This window comes from Lepisosteus oculatus, chromosome 1 (assembly GCF_040954835.1).
Source record: "Lepisosteus oculatus isolate fLepOcu1 chromosome 1, fLepOcu1.hap2, whole genome shotgun sequence".
Taxonomy (NCBI): domain Eukaryota; kingdom Metazoa; phylum Chordata; class Actinopteri; order Semionotiformes; family Lepisosteidae; genus Lepisosteus; species Lepisosteus oculatus.
Window position 1 is genome coordinate 53,144,844 of NC_090696.1, and position 23,758 is coordinate 53,168,601.

Consider the following 23,758-nt stretch of genomic DNA (forward strand, 5'->3'; position numbering starts at 1 on the left):
TTTTAGCCCTTTTAGCCCATTTGCTCCTCTATGGACAGCATGTTTACTCCATTGTACTTTTTGGACAATCAGTCACATGCACATTTTGCACATATTTTATTGTTTTTACAGCGACTATGATCAGCACATTTTGCACACACCTATGTATTTATTTTTATTTATCTTGTTTGTCTTTTGTTTTATAACTATTCTGATGTCTGTTTTGCTTGTCTTGGGCTGGACTGCTGTAACACATCAATTTCCCTATGGGATTAATAAAGTATTATCTATCTATCTAACATGCTAATGCGTTGGTGTAACACTCTGTGTCTACAGTACATTGTGAACAAACCGGTTTCACAGGTATTTTCAACCCCCAGCCACTGTTGTTTCATCGGTTGTTATCCTGTAAAGCGCTTTGAGGAGCAACCTTTAAAGGCGCTATATAAAATAAAGTTTATTATTAATATTGATCATATGTTTCCTCCCAGAACTTGTAAATTGTTGTTGTTATTGTTGTTGTTATCCTGTAAAGCGCTTTGAGAAGCATACTGTCCAGCTTGTCAGGTGCATTCTCTTGTAAAATAATAAGTAGAGCTTTGGGCTTATGAGTGCTCCACTTACAGCAACCTAATGTAAATACATTTTGTCTCCGAATCCACCACCACTTGTATGAATCATAGCCCTGCCAAACTATGCAAATTCCGCTGTAATGGTTGTGTGCAGGAATTATTCAGTATGGCATCTCCATGTTCAAGTAAACACTTCTCTGTGTGCAAATGCAAATGCATTTAAAAAAAGTGTTTGTTTTTTTTAAAAAGCCACCTTTAAAGGCGCTATATAAAATAAAGTTTTTATTAAGCACCTGACAAGCTGGATAGAATGCTTCTCAAAGTGCTTTACAGGATAACAACAACAATAACAACAACAATTTACAAGTTCTGGGAGGAAAAATATGATCAATATTAATAATAATAAACTATATTTTATATAGCGCCTTTGAAGGTGGCTCCTCAAAGCGCTTTACAGGATAACAACCGATGAAACAACGGTGGCTGGGGGTTGAAAATACCTGTGAAACCAGTTGGTTCACAAACAGTATACTGTAGACACAGAGACTCAGTAGCAATAGCAATTAGCAATATCAAAATAGCAATATTATGGACACACTTTTTTTTGACAGCCGGTTTTTGTTGACAGCTTGACACAAGTTTATGAGTGAAAAGACCACGGGCATTCTTCCTCCCCCCTATATTCTCAGAGTAGAATAGAATTTATTATTAGGACAATTTATTACATTGCTAAATTTAATATTATTGATTACTAATAGTTTATGCTAACACCTAGCTTTGTGAGAAGTACTACCGTAAGTACTGTACTTAAGTACTTACTGTACTTAAGTACTACTACTGTAAGCAAAAAAAAGGGGTTTTGGATGGGGGGAGAGGTGTCTTTCGCTGGAAGACTTGCCCTCTTCTACTTTGAAAATACCTGTGAAACCGGTTTAATTCGTCACAGCCAGCACTCCCTCAGAGAGTGATGAAAACAGTGCAGCGCCGCACCAGGCGAATGCACATTAATATGTTGGGCTTGTGGGCTCAGGTCAACCACATGTAAAACATTGGTGCTTAAAATGTTTAGGGAGAAATTGAGTATTGGTGTGTATTTTTTCTTTAAAATACCAGTAACAGCAACATACAGTTTACATAATATGTTCCTAAATTAGTATCGTTTATGACCTTTATGACCATCTTTATGCTCCTCTGCGTTTTATGCTTAGCTACTAAAATTTCCCTTTAGTGGTAAAATTCCATATAAATATTCAATACTAAGCATATTAAAATGTGCACAGTAAAAAGATTAAATGATTAAATCTTTCCACTACCAACCAATGCACCACGAGTGCCCCTGTCGGTCATTTTGGCCAGCCAATCGCGTATTGCGGTACGGCGCAGTGGCTTACACGTAGTTGCCCACGGTACGGGTTTGTACCGTGCATTTTGAATGGCTGCATCTGTACTACAATCTAATATTTCCCTTTCTCACTTTCAGCCCTTATACTAGATGCATTTAACAAGGCAATACATTATTTAATAAGCAGCTAGCATGATGTCTCAGTCCTATAGTAAGAGTCTTCCTGGTAAATAATAATAATAAACTTTATTTTATATAGCGCCTTTAAAGGTGGCTTCACAAAGCGCTTTACAGAACAAAAACAACAGAAAATACACAAGATACACAATACACAATGAGAACCAGTTAAGGGTAACCAGTTAAGTAAAGGCTCTTCTAAAGAAGAAGGTTTTGAGTCTAGATTTGTAGGAGTTTAGGGAAGGTGACTCTCTGATATTCTTAGGGATAGAGTTCCATAGTTTTGGGCATAACAGGAGAAGCCTGTCACCCATAGTGTGTAGAGTGTAGACTGGCTTTGGGGACAGATAGGAGAACATAATTAGAAGAGCGAAGATTGCAAGGTGGGGAGTACGGCAATAGTAGCTCAGACAGGTACTGAGGTGCCAAGCCATGCAGAGCCTTATAGGTGAGCATGACAATTTTGAAGTTTACACAAAACTTAAGAGGAAGCCAGTGCAAAGACTCCAGGATAGGAGTAATGTGATCACTTGACCTGGTCAGGAATCTGCCTGCCGAATTTTGGACATACTGGAGTTCGTTCAATGTGGATTTAGGAACCCCAGAGATTACAGTAATCAATTTGGGAGAAGACAAATGTGTTAATCAGCTTTTCAGCAACAGTTAGCGATTAGATAGGACATAGTCTTTGATATTTCTAAGGTGAAAGAATGATGTTTTGACAATATGTTGCACATGTGGGTCGAATGTCAAGCCTGAATTAAATATCGCTATTTAAATATAATGAAGATCAATTACAGTACCATCCACAGGTGGAGTTACTGCATTGGCTTTACAAAGTTGATGGGGGACATCAACAAGCATGACTTCAATCTTGTCACATTTTAAATTAAGGACATTTTGAGTAACCTATGTTTTTAATGTTGGAAATGCAATTAGAGTGAATAGAGACAGCCAAATCAGTTTTGTATGGATATAGATTTGAGTATCATGAGCATAGAAATCATAGTTGAGGCCATGTAATCTTAAAAGCTGGCCAAGTGGAAACATGTTAATGCTGAAATACAGAGGTGGCCCAGTATTGAGCCCAGAGGAACACAAGAGTGCAATTTTAAGACCTAAATCCGCCAACAGAGACAAAGTGACCAGTGATCAGTGAGGTAAGACTTGAACCATTTGAGAACAGTGTCAGAACCTCCAAACACAGTCTCAAGACAAGAAAGTAAGTTATCATGGTTAACAATGTTGAAAGCAGCACAACCAGAATCAGAATTCAGTAACTGAATTGTAACAGCGAGTTCTAGAATTATTGCATGATTACTCTGTGATTACAGAGATTACACTCACACCTGAAGAAGGCTCCACGGCCGAAACGTTGTGTTCTCTTTCTTCTTTTTTTCAGCATGGAATAAACCTATTACTTGTTCCTTTGCAGCCTACGCATGCTGACGCAGCTACCCACCTAAACATGTGTAGCTGAGAACGCGTGAAGGCCATAAATGATATTGATTTTGTTACATAAACATACAGTATTACAGTAACTAACATGAAATAACGTGTATAAAAAGTGGTAGTTCTAAGCTTTTCTGCAAATATGCTTGATACCAGAGTCAACAAGCATACTTTTAGAATTTGATTAATAGGGAATATAATATGGAATCGCGTATCTAAAGAAATTAATAACGATATAATTATATTCATGTACTGCAACAAAAAAGAATAGTATATGCTGTACAATGTCTGTGGGCTGTTTCACCACTCCTCATGTGACCTTGTGGGTGGTCTTGTGGTCTAGGTGCCTGACTACTAAACCACAAGTTGTGTGTTCAAATCCAGCTGGTGCCTTGACTTTTATTTTAACAAACATTTCTTTGAAAAAATAGAATAGCAATATTATGGACAATTAATTGACAATAAATATAGAAAAGCACATATTAAATTTAGGAAATTTGGTTTCTGTCAAAGCGCAATGAAACCTATAATTCTTATGGACGCCCGGTCTCGCCAGGGATTAAAAAAAAAACATGCTATCGTGTATCCAAAGAAATTACAGTATAAATATGTTAATGCACAAACAGTAGCATGTTGCATTATTAGTTTGGGTGTCTCCTCTGGCCAGAAAGCTCTAAATTGCATTTTGAGTGTGGTTCTTGACTTTTTTAAAATTACAATCCATAAATAAAGCTGATACTGTTTAGACTTTTAATTATTTTAAACTGTATTACAACAGCACAATGCACAATGCAACGTAAATCGCTACCTTTGTCTTCTGTGTAATAATGTTCAGAAATAAGAAATTAGATTGCTCATAAATCTAATCACTTATTCTACATAAACACAGCGTAATTTCTCTCTGAAAATGCTCTTTTTCTTGTTCGTTTTGGAGACCTTGATCGAAACTGATTTGAGATGTCAGAACATATTTATTTTCTGTGTATTTCTGTGTGCGCATTTCCTACATTTCTTTGTTTGTCGAGATTTTAACTTTATAGTTAGGCTCAGGATTTCAACTATAAATCGTACACTAATTACTAGCAGTAAATACTGATGTTTTGCTCCCTCTTACCACAAAAATATATATGTATTGTAGCTGGAATGAACTTTTTTTCGTATGTGTCTCTACCTACTGTGACTCGAACAGGCACCCAGAGGTGGGGGGTGCGTCTTTCCACCTCTATTGAAAATATTAAATTAAAATACAACATAAGGCACCATAATGCTTTAATGAAGAAGTGGCCTATGCTTGTTTGGAATCAAATGAATGGGCTTAACATATGTGGCTGAGAAATCTAAATATCAAACCTGTTTGTATGACTCAGAGGAAGTTACGACTTTTCCAATATACTGGATATTTTATCCTGTGGATCCTGATATTGGCCAAGCAGAACACTGGCAGAAGGAGAAGGAGAAGGAGAAGGAGAAGGAGAAGGAGAAGGAGAAGGAGAAGGAGAAGGAGAAGGAGAAGGAGAAGGAGAAGGAGAAGGAGAAGGAGAAGGAGAAGGAGAAGGAGAAGGAGAAGGAGAAGGAGAAGGAGAAGGAGAAGGAGAAGGAGAAGGAGAAGGAGAAGGAGAAGGAGAAGGAGAAGGAGAAGGAGAAGGAGAAGGAGAAGGAGCTTTATTTTATATAGCACCTTTAAAGGTGACCTCTCGAAGCACTTTACAGAATGACAATAACAATAAATAAGAAGAATACAACAATAAATAAGAAGAATACACAAGATAAAACACAATTACAATATATAGAGGAGACCGTGGATGGTAGTACTAAGAAGAGCAGAGGGATAAAGAATGGAACCAGTTAAGTAAAGGCTTTTCTGAAGAAGAGAGTTTTGAGTCTGGATTTGAAGGAGTTTAGAGAAGGTCTCTCTGATATCCTTGTGCAGAGAGTTCCAGAGTTTGGGGGCATAACTGGAGAAGGCCCTGTCATAGAAATTAGGATAGAAATTAGGCCTGAGAGGACTAGATATCAAGACCCAGGAAGCCAGCATACTAAGGAGAAGAACTAGCAAACAGCTCAACTGGACCAGGAAGCAAAGTCTAATATGATGATCCACCCTCTCCAGCCAGCAGCCGATCTACTTGCACTCCACAGCAATGCTAGATTAATTCTGGAGCAGGAACACAGCACTTCTCACCATAGTAAATCCTCACGGATCAGGTGATGCCTACTTCCCCACTATCCAGAACATAAACAATAGGAACACACCAGTCTTTTCTATAGTTCACATTTTCAACGTTCTTGCGTTCAATGCTTGATAAGGACAGTGTAAAACATTTTTTTATAAACAATTTAATGTGATATTATACCTTTTGCCTCAAGATAGAATTCGAGTTTACTAACATTTAGTTGTTTTATATCTTAACAACATTTTTCTTATTCTCTTATTTTCCAACCATTTCATCTACTCTTTTCCATAAGCCTTTCTGTTTGTATTGTTTTTATTTCTTATAAACTCATCTATTTGAATGGAATTTGAATTCATGCAGATCAACCTCACCTCTATCTGGAGCTTGGGTCGTTAAGCATTGAAGTAAGAGACAAGATGTAAAAAGGGTTAACTTAAGTCAGTTCTGCCTGAAAATTAGACTTCTAAGCAACAGGGGTTTATGGCAGGAAAGGGGGTTAACTGCTAAGGATTCCAGATGCGAGCTAGGAACCCCCTGGGGGTGTAATCTTAAACTGACAATTTGGCCAGGGTTTTTTAACTGGCCAAATACCATGACCCCCTCCCCTTACCATAACACCGAATGACGTCTGAAGCAGCAAGCAATGACTATATAACCTAAAGGTTTGTACCGGCACATCGAGCAATACTTCGGCTTTATTGTTCCTTGCATGCAATAAACTCATCTGTTTTACTTCATCTCGGGATCCAGAACCTTATTCTTTCTGTTACAACAAATTTGGCGTAGTCGGCGGATGCTCCAGAAGGCGCAGAACTTCCCATCGGCAGGAGAGACGGTCAGCGCTCACATTACTAAGAGGTAAGGACTCCTCTTTTTAAAAAAAAAAGTCCCGACTCTCTCTGACTGATTGGGAAGTCTCTGCTCCCTGCGAGAATCGCCCGAGATGACGGAATAAACATGAGTTCCTGAATTCCTCTGGCCCGGGGAAGACACCGGTGTATGTAATGGGTGGTTTGCTGTAAGCCCAGAATTTGGTCTGGCAGGCGGTCCACGGTATTGTGTACAGGCGTTCGAAGCTGGTGTATGCCTTAATTGCGCGTGGAGTTTTCGAACGGGTTTTGGACCTTTACCGCGAAGTTCAGGACTGGTGTGGGTCTTAATTGCGCCCGGAGTTCTGAAGTTCAGTACTGGTTTGGGCCTTAATTGCGCCCGGAGTTCTGAGGCTCAGGATCGGTGTGGGCCTTAATTGCGCCCGGGGTTCTGGAGCAAGTGGTGCATTAAATGCACGTAATTCAGGACTGGTGTGGGCCTTAATTGCGCCCTGGGTTCTGGAGCTGAGTGGTGCATTAAATGCACGTATAATCCAGGATTGGTGTGGGCCTTAATTGCGCCCGGGGTCCTGAGATTAGCTACACCTTGATTGTGCACGGATTGGCGTGGCGTGGTTTTTTGTTTTAAAGGAAACAGAAGTAGAACATATATATATATATGTATGTTTTTGGTGTTTTCCTTGTTTGTGAATACATATACACACGCACGACACTGGCATGGACACACCTCATGGTAGAAGAGCAGGGCATTAGGTGGCAGGATTTGGAGGACGTTGAGACCCGTAAATCGCCCTGGTTGAGCTCAGTGTGTGGGTCCGCCCCGGGGCAAAAGCAGCGATGCTGGCGTTCTAGGGATGGTGGGTTGCTGGTCGGGAAAGGGGGTTTTCAGGGTCTCGTTCCCTACCTGTGAACAGTGCAGTGTAAGTCCTCTCTAAAGTCTCTGAGAGGCACTTAGATCTGGAGGTAACAGACGCCCTTGGCTGAATGAGAGCAGGAATGCACAGGTTTGTCAAGTGAAAGCATCCCCTTACTGTATGATCTGTTACCTCACACACAACAAAAGTAAAAGAGACCGAACATGTGTACTAACTGATGGTTTGAGAAAGTGGTGGAAAGGTCCGTTTATATATCGGAAAAATGTAAGTTGACGGAAAAGAAGGAGAAAAATATGGGAAAAGCTGAGTTTGTCAGAGGGAGTCTGGGGTGAAGACGCCTGTAAAGAAAGCATATGCGTATTGATTGGCAAAAGCACAAGCATGTAGCTCCCACCCTGGTGCACGGCCGGCACCAGTGGTGGCAGATACATGAGAAAAAAAAAAGAAATTGGGATGTGACTTCTTAAAAGTGTGTTTACGGGGAAAACAAAAACCCGGAAGAAAAGATACTTTACTCGCTACGAAGGAGTATGAACAAAAGCGAAAAGAGGCAGTGCAGGAGAATCGGAAACTAAAAGAAGAATTAGTTCCTGGTCGCACTGCACTAGTTAATGTGTTATACAGATGCAGCCATTCAAAATGGGTGGGGTATTTCGCGGCATAGCCCGGTGGGCGTGTCGCGGTATCACCCAGTGTCACGCGGTGTCACGCAGTATCACGTGGTTAATCGCGCGTCATTTGACGTCATGCCGGAAACTATCCGGCGTCACCTTGTAAAACCGCCAGGGGGAGCTTAACCTCTCATGTACAGCATTTGAGCTTTTAATTTTGAACTGTGCATTACAGCATGTTAATCATCAGTCATTAAAATGTTGGTATATTTTATGAAAGCAAGATTGCTCAGTTGGACAAAAGTACACAACCTACCTTTATCAGAAATATTTATGCATCAAAGCCTTTACCGAAGATATTACTAATAGTATTAATAATGGATGACTTTGGACAAGCTGTATACTCAAAGTATAATGTCTTTAGCACATTTGTACAAGCACTTGGAATCTGTCCAAGCCATACTTTGTCAGGCATTTTGTTTTACTTCAAAGGGCATACAAACTTCCTTGCTTTTAACAGGGTGTTTCATAATTTCTAACTACGAAAATGATTTAAAATGCGACACTTATCATTCAACTAGAGCTCAAAATATCACAAGGATCCTCAAGAGCACAGCAAAGACTGTATTAAAAGATACTTGTATGTATCAATGCTTTCTTTTCCGTATACCAGATTTTATGGAACCACTTCAGTAAGTGTAAACTCAAAGTATTGCCCTGGTCAACATTCTTTTTTTCATTGACCGTTTTTGTAAAAGTAACACCACAGCATTTCGCAATCACGCATTTGTTTCCAATCATGCAAAGTACAGTAATTTTTGAGAATCGATTCACCATGCCTTTCACATGCTCATAAAAGAGATTGATTTAGGAACATAAACATAGTACCGTATGAAAACTGTACTGTATACAGTATGTATATGTATATTTAATGTCTTAACTGTGCCCGTTTAAGTATTGAATATTTATATGAAATTTTACCACTGAAGGGAAATCTTAGTAGCTGAGCATAAAAAGAATAGGAGCATACTGCAACGCGTGTGAAGGCCATAAACTATATTAATTTTGGAACATAAACATACAGTATATGGCTGGCCTCGGTACTTTAAAGAAAACATACACGAAACATGGTTTCATTATGACCAGAATCGGTCTTGAGATATTTTTAACTTCATTTACAGTATTTGAGAGGTATGTCTTAACACTGATACTACAATACGTAAATACTGCTCACGTATATGTTTCTAGGTTTATATTATGCATTTCATACGGTCAAATTACTGTTGAGCAACTAATAAGAAGCGCGAAACGGTATGCCCAGGGCGTTTTAGTTTCGTTTTGTGCTGGGACTCTGCTTTAACAATGTCGCCGTGGATTGATTAGAGATATCAAGTACATACAAGTCATTTTTTAAATGTTGTAGTTCATCTTGTAAAAATGTTACGAGTACATCATCTATCAACAATTACACAGGTTCTGTTTCCATATTGCGGATTTTGGTTATGTAATATTATTTTCTAAATTTCACGTTGTGAATATATGATTTGGGCAAACAGAGCCGCAAAGAAGTACATTATGGGTTGTTGTTGTTTTTTTTGCAGTTTTATCTAGAACAAGCGATGCTTAAACCTTTGTCTGATTCTTGTGAAACTGTCCACACGACAGTTACAGTACCTAGGAATTGACTTCAGTGATGTCAACTGATGGGATGTTTCTAAAAATCCATCCTCTGTAAAACGTCTTCTCTAGTTGTCCTGCATATGTATTCGCTAATGAAGCTGTGTGTTCTGAGAATGGATCTCTACATTTCTGTATGAACCAGCTTAGAGGGTTAAAGACAGCTTGTGTTTAAATTGAGTGTAAGGTAATTTATGCTTCTAAAGTCATTGTCAGCATTTATTATTGTACTGTGCTGTAAACTTGTTCTGTGCCTAATTACATTATTTTATAGCGTTTTTATAGCGTTATCAAATCTGGTGGCGCTGTGTGTTAGTTTCCTGACTCCCATGTCACATGGTCTGTGATTGAATCCCATGGAACTATGACTTTATTTTTTAAGAAACGTTTCTTTGAAAAAATGAAACGTTTCCCTTGGTCAGAGATTAAATAAAACCTCACTCGCACCAAAAAAATTATATTTCTAAATATCACAACATGATCAAACTTAAGTCTTTTTAATAACAATGAATAGTCACCTATCTGTTACAAAATAAACATTTATATTGATTTGAATCGCGTTTTGATTTAAATCGTAAACGCGTGTTTAAATATATGTGTTTAAAGGCGATATACTGTATAAAAGCGCTGATTCTTATGGAGTGTGTTCCGCCGGGGATTCAAAAAATGTATTTTTTTTAATCGCCTATCTAAGGAAAATTGCTGTATAACTTTGTTCATGCACAAACAGTGGCATGTTACATTATAATTTGGGTGTCTCCTCTTGCCAGAAAGCTCTAAATTGCATTTTGAGTGCGGTTTTTGACTTTTTCTAAATTGTAACCCATAAATAAAGCTGATAAAGCTTAGACTAACTGTATTCTAAACTGTATTACAACAGCACATTGGACAATGCAACGTAAATTGCAAAAATGCACTTGGAATCTGTCCAAGACCTCCTACGAACATTTTTTAAACTGCGACACTGATCATTCATCTCTAAATAAACTTTATTTTATATAGCATTTTAAGTGAATAGGTAATTAGATTGCTCATAAACCTAATCGCTTTTTCTACATAAAAACAGCGTGATTGCTCTCTAAAAATGGTTTTCCTTTATATTTAGGCTCAGATTTCAACTATAGATCTTATTATTATAAACTTTCTTGGAAAAATGTATTTTATGTAAACCATGTTTGCTATTAATTCATTTAGGGCTAAAATACGTTCATTGTCTTCCAATTGAGTCGAGTTGACATTGGAAGCTTGCCACTCCCGGACTGTTACACCAATGCATTAGCATGTTAAAGCAATTTCATTGAGGAGCCCAGCTACCAGTTAACACTGTACTTCCTACTTTGAAAATACCTGTGAAACCGGTTTAATTCGTCACAGCCAGCACTCCGGCAGAGAGGGGGTTGTACTCGTAGAGTAGAAGCAGGGGAGATTTCCAGCGAAAGACACTCCCCCCCCCCTCAAAAACCCAGTAAGCAGTAATGCTTTATGTTGAAAATTGAGGTGGATTTTGTTTATGATAAAGAGGATAAACTGGGATGGGAGGAGGGTTTGGTTTTGCATAAGGGGCGGGGTTATGATAATTGGAGGAATTTGCGAGAGTATAATGGTTTTATATATTTGATTTTGTATTGTGGTCGTTATCTATGTTTTTGGTTGGTATTATGTTTATATGGTTGTTTTTGTTGGTTGGTTGTTATTATGGTTATTAATAATACGATCTATAGTTGAAATCTGAGCCTAAATAAAAAGAAAAAGCAAGTGATTAGGTTTATGAGCAATCTAATTACTTATTCGTTTAAAACGCTATATAAAATAAAGTTTATTATTAATTTGCTGGACAGAGCGGTGAACATTATTATGCATAAGACAAAGATAATGATCCTGATCAGTTTAGAAATCTGTGTACGCTGTAAGGTTTTTACTTCTTAAACTTTTAAAATACAAGTTTCGAATAGAAAGAAATCCTCTTCCTGGTACAGTCGCATGAAGAGAGAAGCGAAACAGCCCTACACAGCCCTGTTGCAGTACACGAATATAATCATATTGTTATTAAATTCTTTAGATACGCGATTCCATATTATATTCCCTATTAATCAAATTCTAAAAGTATGCTTGTTGACTCTGGTATCTCTTTAGTTAAAGACTTCGATGCTTAAAATGTTTAGGGAGAAATGGAATACTGGTGTGTATTTTTTACTTTAAAGTACCAAGACCAGCCATATACAGTACTGTATGTTTATGTTCCAAAATTAATATCGTTTATGGCCTTCACACGCTTTACAGTATGCTCCTATTCTTTTTATGCTCAGCTACTAAGATTTCCCTTCAGTGGTAAAATTCAATATCTACAACGGGCACAGTAAAGACGTTTACTGTACTGTAAATCTTTCTACGACAGACCAACGGACCACGAGTGCCCCTGTTGGTCAACCAATCACGTACTGCGGTACCCCACGTCATCTTGTGTCATGATGCGCGACGCCGCAGCCAATTACCTCCGGTATGTGTCTGTACCGCTCACTTTGAATGGCTGCATCTGTATCTGTAACGCTGCTCTGTAGAGGTGAAAAGGATCCGATGCAGATGCAGGAGTCGCAGGGAGGTAAGTAAGCGTACTGAGCAAATCCAGGAGCTGAGTCGTAGTCCGAAGGCGAAGGTAGGTCGAGATCCGGTAAAGGCACTGGTGGCGAACAATCCAAAATGTCAGACAGAATCGTGGTCGAAAAGAGGGCTGCAGGGTCAAATCCTAAACAGGCAAAGATAGCAAACAATCCAAGGGGCGAGACGAGATCCGAAGTCCGAAGGCAAAAGGTGTAGGCAGAATTCCAGGAAGGCAAAAGGGGGTAAGAACCCTAGGCAGAGCAACAAGTAGTGAACTCAATACCGAGCAATGGGAATCAGGTAAGAATGGTATAAATAACCCGATGTGCCGCACGGTAGAGCAATTCCAGGTGTGTTAACTCGTGCGGCGGCGCTTGTTAATAGTAATCCGCTGCTGGTGCTGATTAGCTTGCTTACGTGTTGATCTCTGCTGGCTGGTGGTCGTGACAGTACCCCCCCCTTCACGGGCGGCTCCCAACGCCCGAGACGGCCGATCAGGATAGTCCCTGTGAAAGTTGCCGATTAGTGTTGGGTCCAAAATATCCTTCTCTGGAACCCAAGATTTCTCCTCAGCGCCAAAACCCTCCCAGTCAACTAAATACTGAAGGGTACCGCGGTTCCATCTGGAGTCGATGATCTTGTGGACCGTATAAGCCGGGCGCCTCTGAATGCGACGAGGAGGTGGCGGGCAACGTTGGGAGCCGCAAGGGGCGAGCGGTAAACGGGTTTCAGGAGGGAGACATGGAATGAGGGGTGGATTCTGAGGGTAGGGGGGGGAGCATGGCGGAAGGTAACCGGGGTGATCCGGGAGAGAATCCGGAAGGGACCGATATATCTAGGCCCAAGCTTTTTGGAAGGCTGATGTAGAGGTAGGTTCCGTGTAGATAACCAAACAAACTGTCCTTTCCGAAAACGAGGGGCTGGTCTGCGGTGTCGGTTGGCGAATTTGGTGTGGCGCTGGGTTGACTTAATAAGAGCTGTCCTCGCCATTCTCCAGGTCCTTCGCAGTTTGGCAATATATTGTTGCACGGACGGCACTGCCGTGACTGTAGGTGTGACAGGGATGAGAGTGGGCTGATAACCTAATGAACAAAGGAAGGGAGAGAGACCTGTGGAGGAGGAGGTAAGAGAATTGTGGGCATATTCTGCCCAGGGAAGTAGTGATGACCAATCATCCTTTGAGCTGGAGGTGAAGGCTCTCAAAAAGATCAGGAGGCTTTGGTTGGTCCTTTCCACCTGACCATTGGCCTCAGGATGATAACCAGAAGTCAAAGATACATGGGTCCCTAGAGTTTGACAGAAAGCCTTCCAAAAGGCCGAGATAAATTGAGGTCCCCTGTCCGAGACAACATCATCAGGCAAACCATGTATCCTAAAGACCTGTTGTACAAACAAATATGCCATTTCCTGGGCTGTGGGCAATGCTGGGAGGGGGACAAAATGGGCTGCTTTGGAAATGCGTCCAGGAGCGATCGATGACCCATCCAACGTTTGAATGCAGATAGGGGGTGAAAGCGGAGCAAGAGGAATATCCCACTTCTTAGCAAAAGAGGCATCCATAAAATTCCCAGCTGCCCCTGAATCCACCAAAACCGAAAGGGGAATGTGCGTGTCCATCCAAGAAATCTCAGTTGGGATTAAAGGCCCTGAAGAGGATTGTGAAAAAACAGCACTACTGACTCTAACAGTAGGCAGTGGGGGAGCTCGAGGTGGATGTGGGGGTCTCGAAGGACAAGTAGCGAGCAGGTGACCCGACGCAGAGCAGTACAGACACAGCCCCTCCTGACGGCGCTTTTCCTTTTCCTACAAGGACAGGGGTGCATGTGGCAGGGTGGGCGCCAAGAGGGGAGGACCCATGGGGCGCACAGGTCTGCTTCCTGGGTGTCTCTCCACTCTCCGCAGCCGAATGCGAGTGTCCAATTCAACTACCGCAGCGATAGCCGCCTCTAGAGACCAGGTGGGTAAAGGCATGAGCACCAGGTGGTCCTTTAGATCCTCCGAGAGACCCTTAGAGAAGAGGCAAACCAAAGCTTCAGGGTTCCAGGCAGACTCCGTGGCGAGGGCTTGGAATTCAGCCACATAATCTTGCAGTAGTCTGTCGCCCTGGCGAAGAAAGGAAAGCCGAAGGCAAGTCAAATCCGGGTTGTTTCGAGAAAAACGCGCCTGGAGACGGTCAGCAAAAAGCTGAAAGTCAGAGAACAGCTGATCTCCTCTAGCAAGCAATACTGTTGCCCAATCCAATGCTTTGCCTGTGAGCAAGGAAAGTGCGAATCCGATCTGCTCTTGAGAAGTAGAAAAACGCTCAGGCTGCAGCTGAAAAGCCAGGGAGCACTGGGCAATAAAGCCCCTGCAGCCTGCCGCGGGGGTTGGAGCAGGTGTGTGTAAAAAAGGCGTTACAGGAATCGGTGCGGGAGCCGGCGAAAAAGGGGAAGAAAAAAGCCAGGCGACCTGGTTAGTGAGCAGTTGGAGAGAAGATTGAAGCTGGGCGATGGTTTGGGAATGCTGCGGGAGAAGGGAACGAAGGGTCTGTGCGCCTGCGGGATTCATAATCTGGCTCGGTATTCTGTAACGCTGCTCTGTAGAGGTTAAAAGGATCCGATGCAAATGCAGGAGTCGCAGGGAGGTAAGTAAGCGCACTGAGCAAATCCAGGAGCTGAGTCGTAGTCCGAAGGCGAAGGTAGGTCGATATCCGATAAAGGCACTGGTGGCGAACAATCCAAAATGTGAGACAGAATCGTGGTCGAAAAGAGGGCTGCAGGGTCAAATCCTAAACAAAGATAGCAAACAATCCAAGGGGCGAGACGAGATCCGAAGTCCGAAGGCAAAAGGTGTAGGCAGAATTCCAGGAAGGCAAAAGGGGGTAAGAACCCTAGGCAGAGCAACAAGTAGTGAACTCAATACCGAGCAATGGGAATCAGGTAAAAATGGTATAAATAACCCGACGTGCCGCACGGTAGAGCAATTCCAGGTGTGTTAACTCGTGCGGCGGCGCTTGTTAATAGTAATCCGCTGGTGGTACTGATTAGCTCGCTTACATGTTGATCTCTGCTGGCTGGTGGTCGTGACAATATCCTGCTCTCCCATAGGGGAACAGACAGGCAGGAAATGAAAATAAGTGGGATCAATTCCCACAGTGACCATATGGAGACGGGGGGTCTGAGTGGAATGACACCTGGTACGAGTGTGATAGAGACGGAACAGGAACTCCCTTCTTAAACAGAGGGCGCCCGCAGACCTGTACTCTCACCCTAAGTGGGAGAGGGCCTGATGTAGCGGGGGCTGGCGCTGTTGATGACAGCGTCACTCTAACTGTCTCGCGCCCTGTCGAGGGGGTCTGCACCCGCACCTACCTTCCCTGATTCCCCCATACGATCAAATCCAAAACTGGAAGATATTAACCGGTGGGCTAAAGTACCGCACCCCAAATTAGGAACGCAGCGAACCTGGAGTGCGCTTCAGGAATTAAAAGGATTCATGTAGAAGTAAAACAAGAATACAGCACATTGTAGTACGAAGAGAAAAATATATTCTCTATGTGTATGTGTGTTTTAGGAATTTGTGTGCCGGCATGTATGTGTGTAACTGTGAGTTTTTGTATACTAAATGACTGTGTGAGTGTGTTTAGGCAGTGGGACTGGCTAGAGACGTAACTAAAGAGACTTGACGAAAATCAACTTAAGGAGATTGGAAAATATAAGAGTGTCTGAAACGTATAAGTACAGTACAGGTGGACGTAAAAGTAGTGAGATAAACAGTCTTTGTATTTTTACACAATTAGTTGTAATAGTGCAAACAATTTGGATTTATTCGAATGCCTCGAAACCAGACATGCTGAAACGCTGTAGGTTTAGAATCGAGACTTGGGAGAATAAACAGTCTTGTGAGAAGATCTGTTTACCTAACGATTAGATCCTGTAAATCCCTTGTAGCCTCCCTAAGTCTGTCCCAGTCCAGTGGATAAAAATGTACTGTTAATGGAGTGTTGGTTTCTCTGTTAGGGGATACTGGAGCACTACTGTCATGCTTGTTTCACTCCTCTGTTCAACAGTGTGCTATAGAGTAATGTATATGGGAAGACGGCAGGAGGCCACAGGAGTATTGGGGCAGCAAGTTTTACTTGCCGAGTACCAGATTTTAATGGGTGGTTTTATCCCAGATCTATTGGGTTGGAATATTATGCATTACAAAGAATGACTATCCAGAACAGGGTATCACGTGGCTTCAACTGACTGTGATCACTCAGTATGTTGATGGTATTCTGAGTGCTTCCCCTGACGAGGAAACCCACAAGTCTGAGTTGCTTCAGCTTTAGAGTGTCTAATAGAAGCAGTTATGATAAGGCCCTTTTGTGTCTAGCATTGTGAAATTTTAACAGGGCCTGGGTGCAATGTTTTTACGGGGTGATCACAACTCTTAACAGATCTGCAACAAGATTGCCTTGGTTCCCGCAGCAAAAGCCACCTGTAATAATTTGAAACAAGCTCTCTTACAGGTGCTGAGACTGGGGTTTCCTCAGATGGATCAACCATTCCTTTGTATGTAAGTGTGGACAAAGGGTTCTGGGCAGCTGTGCTGACGCAGGAGCATGGAGGTAGGCACTATTATACCATTAGATACTGTAGCCAAAGGGTGGGGGACCGTGAAAATTTAAGAAAATGTAATACTGTTTACTGATGGGTCCTCTCTGATGCATGAGGGAGAACAGAGAACAGGCTGAGCTGTTACAACAGAATTCAAGGTGCTAACAATCAGAAAAATGCCCCTCCACTGCCTTAGCGCAGCAAGCCAGTTAAGAGCACTGATGGAAGATTGTAAAAAGAAAGATGTTAAAGGGTTATTGTATATGTATATAATGTATGTATTTGTTGCATGTAGGCCACAATTCTGGATGGCTATGGAGAAATAGGATTCTCTCACAACGGCAGGGACTCCAGTTAAGAATACTGGGCTTGTCTCTGAACTGATTTGTAGTTTTACAGCTGCCGACAGAAGCAGCTTGAGTAAGGTGTAAATAACACAATAAATAAAGAATTCCAGTAACTCAAGGTAACAACCATGCAGATACAGATGCCAGACGAGCGGCACTGGGAGAGCGGGAGTCTTGAGACCCCTGTGAAACCTCTATTGGGGAAAAGGGAAAATTCAGGTTGAGGCCTTTAATAGATGTTTAATAGTGGTTAGAACAAATGTGTAAAGAATGTGGGGTTGTATGATGATGGGATGTGGGCTGGCACATACCCAAGTGTATGACAAAGATGATCCCTTGATACGGACTGCCCTGCCCCTTGTATACTGATCTAGGGGCATACTACACTGGGAAGGTGTGCCAGGCTGTAATTGCCTCACTAGGGGTAAGTTGGAAGTCACATTGCCCACATCACCCATAGTCTGAAAGACCAACTAAAGAAATATCAACTGAAGGAAAACTGTGGGTAGATGCTCTACCTGCAGTCCTGTGCGGTTTGCGGGCTGGAGCAAACGGAACTGTGAGACTGATCCCACTTGAGATCATCACGGACAGCCAAGGAAACTCCCTGGAGGCCAAGTTTGGCTAACGCACTGATGAATTAACTAACTCTCTATTAAAGTATTGTAGGTTTGTTAACTGAAGCGGTGCACAGGGCTCGTGAACAGGTGCCGGACGCTTGGGGACCACCAGCATAGGGGAGACACGACCGGATACCTGGCAAGCGGGTGTAGGTGAAGAAGAGATACCCTGCCAGATGTTGCAATCCTGCTGGGAGGGACCATATCAAGTGCCACTAACTACTGTTTGTGCCATCTGAGTGACAGGATGAGATCACTGGATCCGCGCATCGCACTTTCACCGACCCACGGCACCAGAGACTGAGTGAACAGAAAGAAGGATGTTGTTACCGTTTCTGTGTCTGATGCTTCCTAAGACCAACAGTGTGCTTGTTAGGCCTGAGGAGCATTACTGGGGATATGGTATCAATACATTCCGGGTGTTGGCATATCTATCAGCCAAAAAAGTATAATCGGAGTTGGGTCAATATTGCTATTCCAAGATCCTGACGATAGATCTCCACATGGCTGAGGTCTGCGTTTGGGTCCTGGTGTAGGACTTTATGTATTTGTAGGATTAGGATTGTTTTATGTGTAGAATTGTAACTATCACTTGTACAAAAACATCAATAACATCTTGTTGTAACCGTGAAACGCACAATGTCATGGTAATGCATGCCTGTACATCTAAAAAGGAAAGATCTGCCCGGACATTGTATGTGTAAAAATAGGCAGTCCTGACGTATGCCATATTTTATAAGGGGGGAATGAAGTAAGAGACAAGATGTAAAAAGGGTTAACTTAAGTCAGTTCTGCTTGAAAATTAGACTTCTAAGCAACAGGGGTTTATGGCAGGAAAGGGGGTTAACTGCTAAGGATTCCAGATGTGAGCTAGGAACCCCCTGGGGGCGTAATCTTAAACTGACCATTTGGCCAGGGTCTTTTAACTGGCCAAATACCATGACCCCCTCCCCTTACCATAACACCGAATGACGTCTGAAGCAGCAAGCAAGGACTATATAACCTAAAAGTTTGTACCGGCACATCGAACAATACGGTTTTGTTGTTTCTTGCGGGAAACAAGACTTCGGCTTTATTGTTCTTTGCATGCAATAAACTCATCAGTTTTACTTCATCTTGGGATCCAGAACCTTATTCTTTCTGTTACAACAGCATTGTGCTAATTATTACATTAACCTGAAGTTTTTTTAGAGGACACAGTCATTTAAGGGTTGTGGTGGTGATTACCACTTGAAAACAAAGACTTGTTTTATAACTTTCTTTGTGTTTCATTAATATCTAGGACATGTGGTTTGCGTTTTGCGTTCGAAAGTGCTTACAAGAATGTCTAAGCTTAATCATATGTGTTATTCTCCTAGGATACGTACATAATTGACTGGAGGCTCAGGCCTACTAAACCATCTGATCCACATCATTCACAGACAGTTGATCAATATCTCATTCCACTACCAGTCCAATAGTCCACTACCCTGGTCACTAGGCCAAGTGTGTTTCTTTCTGCACCCCAAGCAACACAAGTCGTTAGTCAAAACCAACAACACAGAGATAAAGGGCTTATATGAACTGCTTATGTTTCTCTAAGCTCCCCATTCAGGTGTTCTAATAAATCAAAATACTAATCACTTTAGTCAACTCAATGAGAATGTTTAAATGTACTATTAATTTCAATTAATGCTCCCAAACCTGATTACCTAATATATTGTGGAAACAAGGAAAATATTTAGCTGTAGGAAAGCAGTCTTCAGTATTTTAAGACAGATGATTTGAACTGGAAATAAACATTTATTAAAACTACATTACTGCATAAGGACATGTAGAGCTACCACAAATGTTTTATATAGATGTGTTTCAGAAATATGCAATTTCCCCTTTTGCATTATTATAAATACATCAATGTTAGCTTTTATTTTTAGGAATAATACATTTGTTATAAAAAGATCAAAATCAGAAGAAAACTGCACATGCCGCATCTTAAACATCTGAAAACAATCTGAGAAGATTTGAATTTTGGCAATAGAGAATGCTGAGGAATTTATTTAGTGATTAATAAACCTGATTTGAAATTGTCTTGCCAAGAAATAATAATGCTTTGACTTTCCCTTTATTCAGTTGATATAAACCTGGCCTTAAATAAAACTGAAAAGCAAAAAAAAAAACAATAAAGAAAAAAAAAACTTAAGGCAGAGGTAGTACTTACATCCAGTGTGTCTTCATTGATCACAATCAAACCCATGTTCTTTCTCAATAGTTTGCAGGAATGTCCTGTTTGAGGAAGAAAATAAAAAATTAATTTGATCACAGAATTTGGTTACAAATATCTGAAACCATGTCTTCTAGCTGGTAATGCAATTGGACTTTAATCCAGATCCCTTTGTCTCTTGTTTGCTAAGATAAAGGGTATATAAAAGTGCTGCACAAATAATTAAGTGCTTGGCATTGACATATTGGAGCCTCCATCTGGTATAGACCCAGTCACCATTTCAGACAATTATTACACAAGGGTCCCACAAGAATAACAATCAATATTTCGGAAGAATTTATCACTGTGTCAACACTGTGTCTGTGATCTCTAAATGCAGCAATAATGCACTTGACATCAATTGTTCTCTAAAAGTGAAAGCTGGACACTATCTAAACTATAGGTTTACAAGATTCATCACTTCAAAACATGAGCTCCAAAATACATTAATTTAAAATTGAATGTCATCTTCTGTAAAGTCATACAGGTAGTTGATACATTTGACAAATATGGAGTGTAATAAATCCAATGTTATTCATGGGGTTAAGGTACAGGGTGGAACAGTGGTGCAGTGGTTAGCATTACTGCCATGTAGTGCTGGGGCCCTAGGATGCTATGTGAGTGGAGTTTGTATGTTCTTTTTTTTTCTCTGGTTTCCTCCTTTTGCTCTGGTTTCCTCCCACAAGCCAAAGATGTACTGGTGGGTATATACCGGAGTCAACAAGCATACTTTTAGAATTTGATTAATAGGGAATATAATATGGAATTGCATTTCTAAAGAAATTAATAATGATATAATTATATTCATTTACTGCAACACAAGAATAGTATATGCTGTACAATGTCTGTTGATACTGTTTGTGTAGGGCTGTTTCACCACTCCTCATTTGACCTTGCGTGTGGTCCTGTAGTCTAGGTACCTGACTACAAAACCAGCCGGTGCCGTGACTTTTATTTTAACAAACATTTCTTTGAAAAAATAGAATAGCAATATTATGGACAATTAATTGACAATAAATATAGAAAAGCACATATTAAATTTGGGAAATTTGGTTTCTGCCAAAGCGCAATGAAACCTATAACTTGATTCTTACGGTCGCCCGGCCCCGCCAGGGATTTAAAAAAAAACATGCAATCGCGTATGTAAAGAAATAACAGTATAACTATGTTCATGCACAAACAGTAGCATGTTACATTATTAGTTTGGGTGTATCCTCTGGCCAGAAAGCTCTAAATTGCATTTTGAGTGCGGTTTTTGACTTTTTTTAAATTACAACCAATAAATAAAGCTGATACTGTTTAGACTTTTAATTATTTTAAACCGTATTACAGCAGCACAATGCACAATGCAACGTTAATCGCTACCTTTGTCTTCTGCGTAATAATGTTCAGGAATAAGAAATTAGATTGTCATAAATCTAATCACTTATTCTACGTAAACACAGTGTAATTGCTCTCTGAAAATGCTCTTTTTCTTGTTCGTTTTGGAGACCTTGATCGAAACTGATTTGAGATGTCAGAATGGATTTATTTTCTGTGTATTTCTGTGTGCGCATTTCCTACATTGCTTCGTTTGTCGAGATTTTAACTTTATATTTAGGCTCAGGATTTATAAATTGTACACTAATTACTAGCAGTAAATACTGATGTTTTGCTCCCTCTTACCACAAAAATATATATGTATTGTAGCTGGAATGAACTTTTTTTTCGTTCGTGTCTCTACCTACTGCGGCTCAAACAGGCACCCAGAGGTGGGGGGTGCGTCTTTCTTCCCTCCATAACTAAAATGCCAAATAGGAGTGGCGCAGCGCGGTTTTCATCACTCTCTGCGGGAGTGCTGGCTGTGACAAATTAAGCCGGTTTCACAGATATTTTCAAAGTAGAAGGGTCTAGCAAAGTCATGTACCCTAAAAGTATGGTAGTTAAAAACCATTAATACTTTCGCTTGGGTTTAAATAAAGTCGATGTTTTCTCTTTTGGGTAGACTTGACTATTTAGCCATGAGATACAGAATAGATTGTCATTAAACAACCTTATGTTTATTAATCTTCCTTGTTATGCACAGTGGGAATGGTAATGTAATGGTACGCTGGGCAAACGTTCCGAGGTCAAATTCTTCCAGCACAGGGGTACCTTTAAAGCGGAGACGACGGCACCTAATTTTTTTGGCGCGCCTTCTCTTTAAAGCCCTGGCCAAATATGAAGACAGTACGTATAGTTATAATTCAAACGGAATTAAAAACTACACATCCCAGTGACCATGGTGGTGCTTGTGATCACTGCGTTTAACCAACGAAACAGGGCGAAAAATCAGTCACATGACTTTGGGGCAGAGTTTCGAAAGCTTAACCTATCAGCAACAAAGCGAAATTTACACGATAGGCTACCTCAAACTGTCAGTTACACGACTGTGTATGTCGCTTAAGCCACTCCTATTTGGCATTTTAGTTATGGAGGCGAGAAGACGCCCCCCCCCTCTCTGGGTGTCTGATTTGCCGCCAGGTTTAACCGTCCGTGTCCGAATCGCAGTAGCTACGCGTACAAAATAAACTTAATCCCAGCTACAAAACATATATATTTTTGTGGTAAGAGGGCGCAAAACATCAGTATTTACTGCTATTAATTACTGTACGATTTATAGTTGAAATCTGAGCCTAGATATAAAGTTAGATATAAAGTTAAAATCTCGACAAAGCAATGTAGGAAATACAGAGAAAATAAATCCTTTCTGACATCTAAAATCAGTTTCGATCAAGGTCTCTAAAACGAACAAGAAAAAGAGGATTTTCGGAGGGCAATTACGCTGTGTTTATATAGGATAAGTGATTTATGAGCAATCTAATTTCTTGTTCGTTTAAAACAGTGAAATGTCAGCTGCAAAAGATCGCACCAGAAACAGCACTCTCTCTGCCTGTCATAGACGTTCAGGAAAGGCTGAATGAAGTCATGTCAAGAACAATAATTCGGTGATCAATAATAAAAGTTGTAGGACAAGAAACAAAAGATAATGAAAACTTTTTTAGGCTAAAACTCAAGTTCATTCTACAAATTAAGGCAAAAGAAAATTCAGGATGTTAAAGTGCTAGAGGTGTAAAAAATACAAAAATGCACATGAGTAAAAAGTTTTAGAAATGGAGCAGGTGTTGCTTTGAAATAAGCAAACAGAAAAAAAGCCATGACTATAGTGCAGAAGAGGGATGCAGGAACACTTGCTTAGATATACAAAAAAAAACACAAAAAGGTGTATGTTACAAAAGAACATGCAAACATGTTCATCATGTACATCAATTTCCCTTCACGATCAATAAAGTCTTATATATAAACATGAAACAGAGTGAGGAATCAGAAAATTAGCATGCATAAAAAACAGCAATTCTGTCAATAAGCCCTAAATGAATTAATAGCAACCATGGTTTCACGGAGGGCTTCTCGGATAGTTGGGCATTCAGGTAGATTGCCAGGTGAAAGGATTTATAAACATACTTTGTTAAAGCAAGTCAGTTTTTTCCGCAACACATAAAAGACATTTTTCCAAGAAAGTTTAGCCTTTGTCACTAATGAAACCACTAAATAAAGACATAAATATAGAAATCTTAAGATTTTTTTATTCAATGTTGGTAGCAGGATGAACTGTGCTAAGTGTATATTTTGTCGCAGAAATGCTGCAAGATGTTAACAGTGAAAA

At 40.7% G+C, this 23,758-nt stretch overlaps 1 protein-coding gene across 6 annotated transcripts in view; it reads right to left on the reverse strand.

The window, feature by feature from the left end:
• Positions 1-23,758, reverse strand: part of atp8a1 (ATPase phospholipid transporting 8A1) — a 330,133-nt gene that overhangs the window by 75,967 nt on the left and 230,408 nt on the right. For all 6 annotated transcript variants that reach the window (XM_069190605.1, XM_015345307.2, XM_015345310.2 and 3 more), the window contains one exon: positions 20,032-20,096. In XM_069190605.1, coding sequence (XP_069046706.1) covers positions 20,032-20,096 — 65 coding nt within the window. The remainder of the gene's footprint in view (positions 1-20,031; positions 20,097-23,758) is intronic.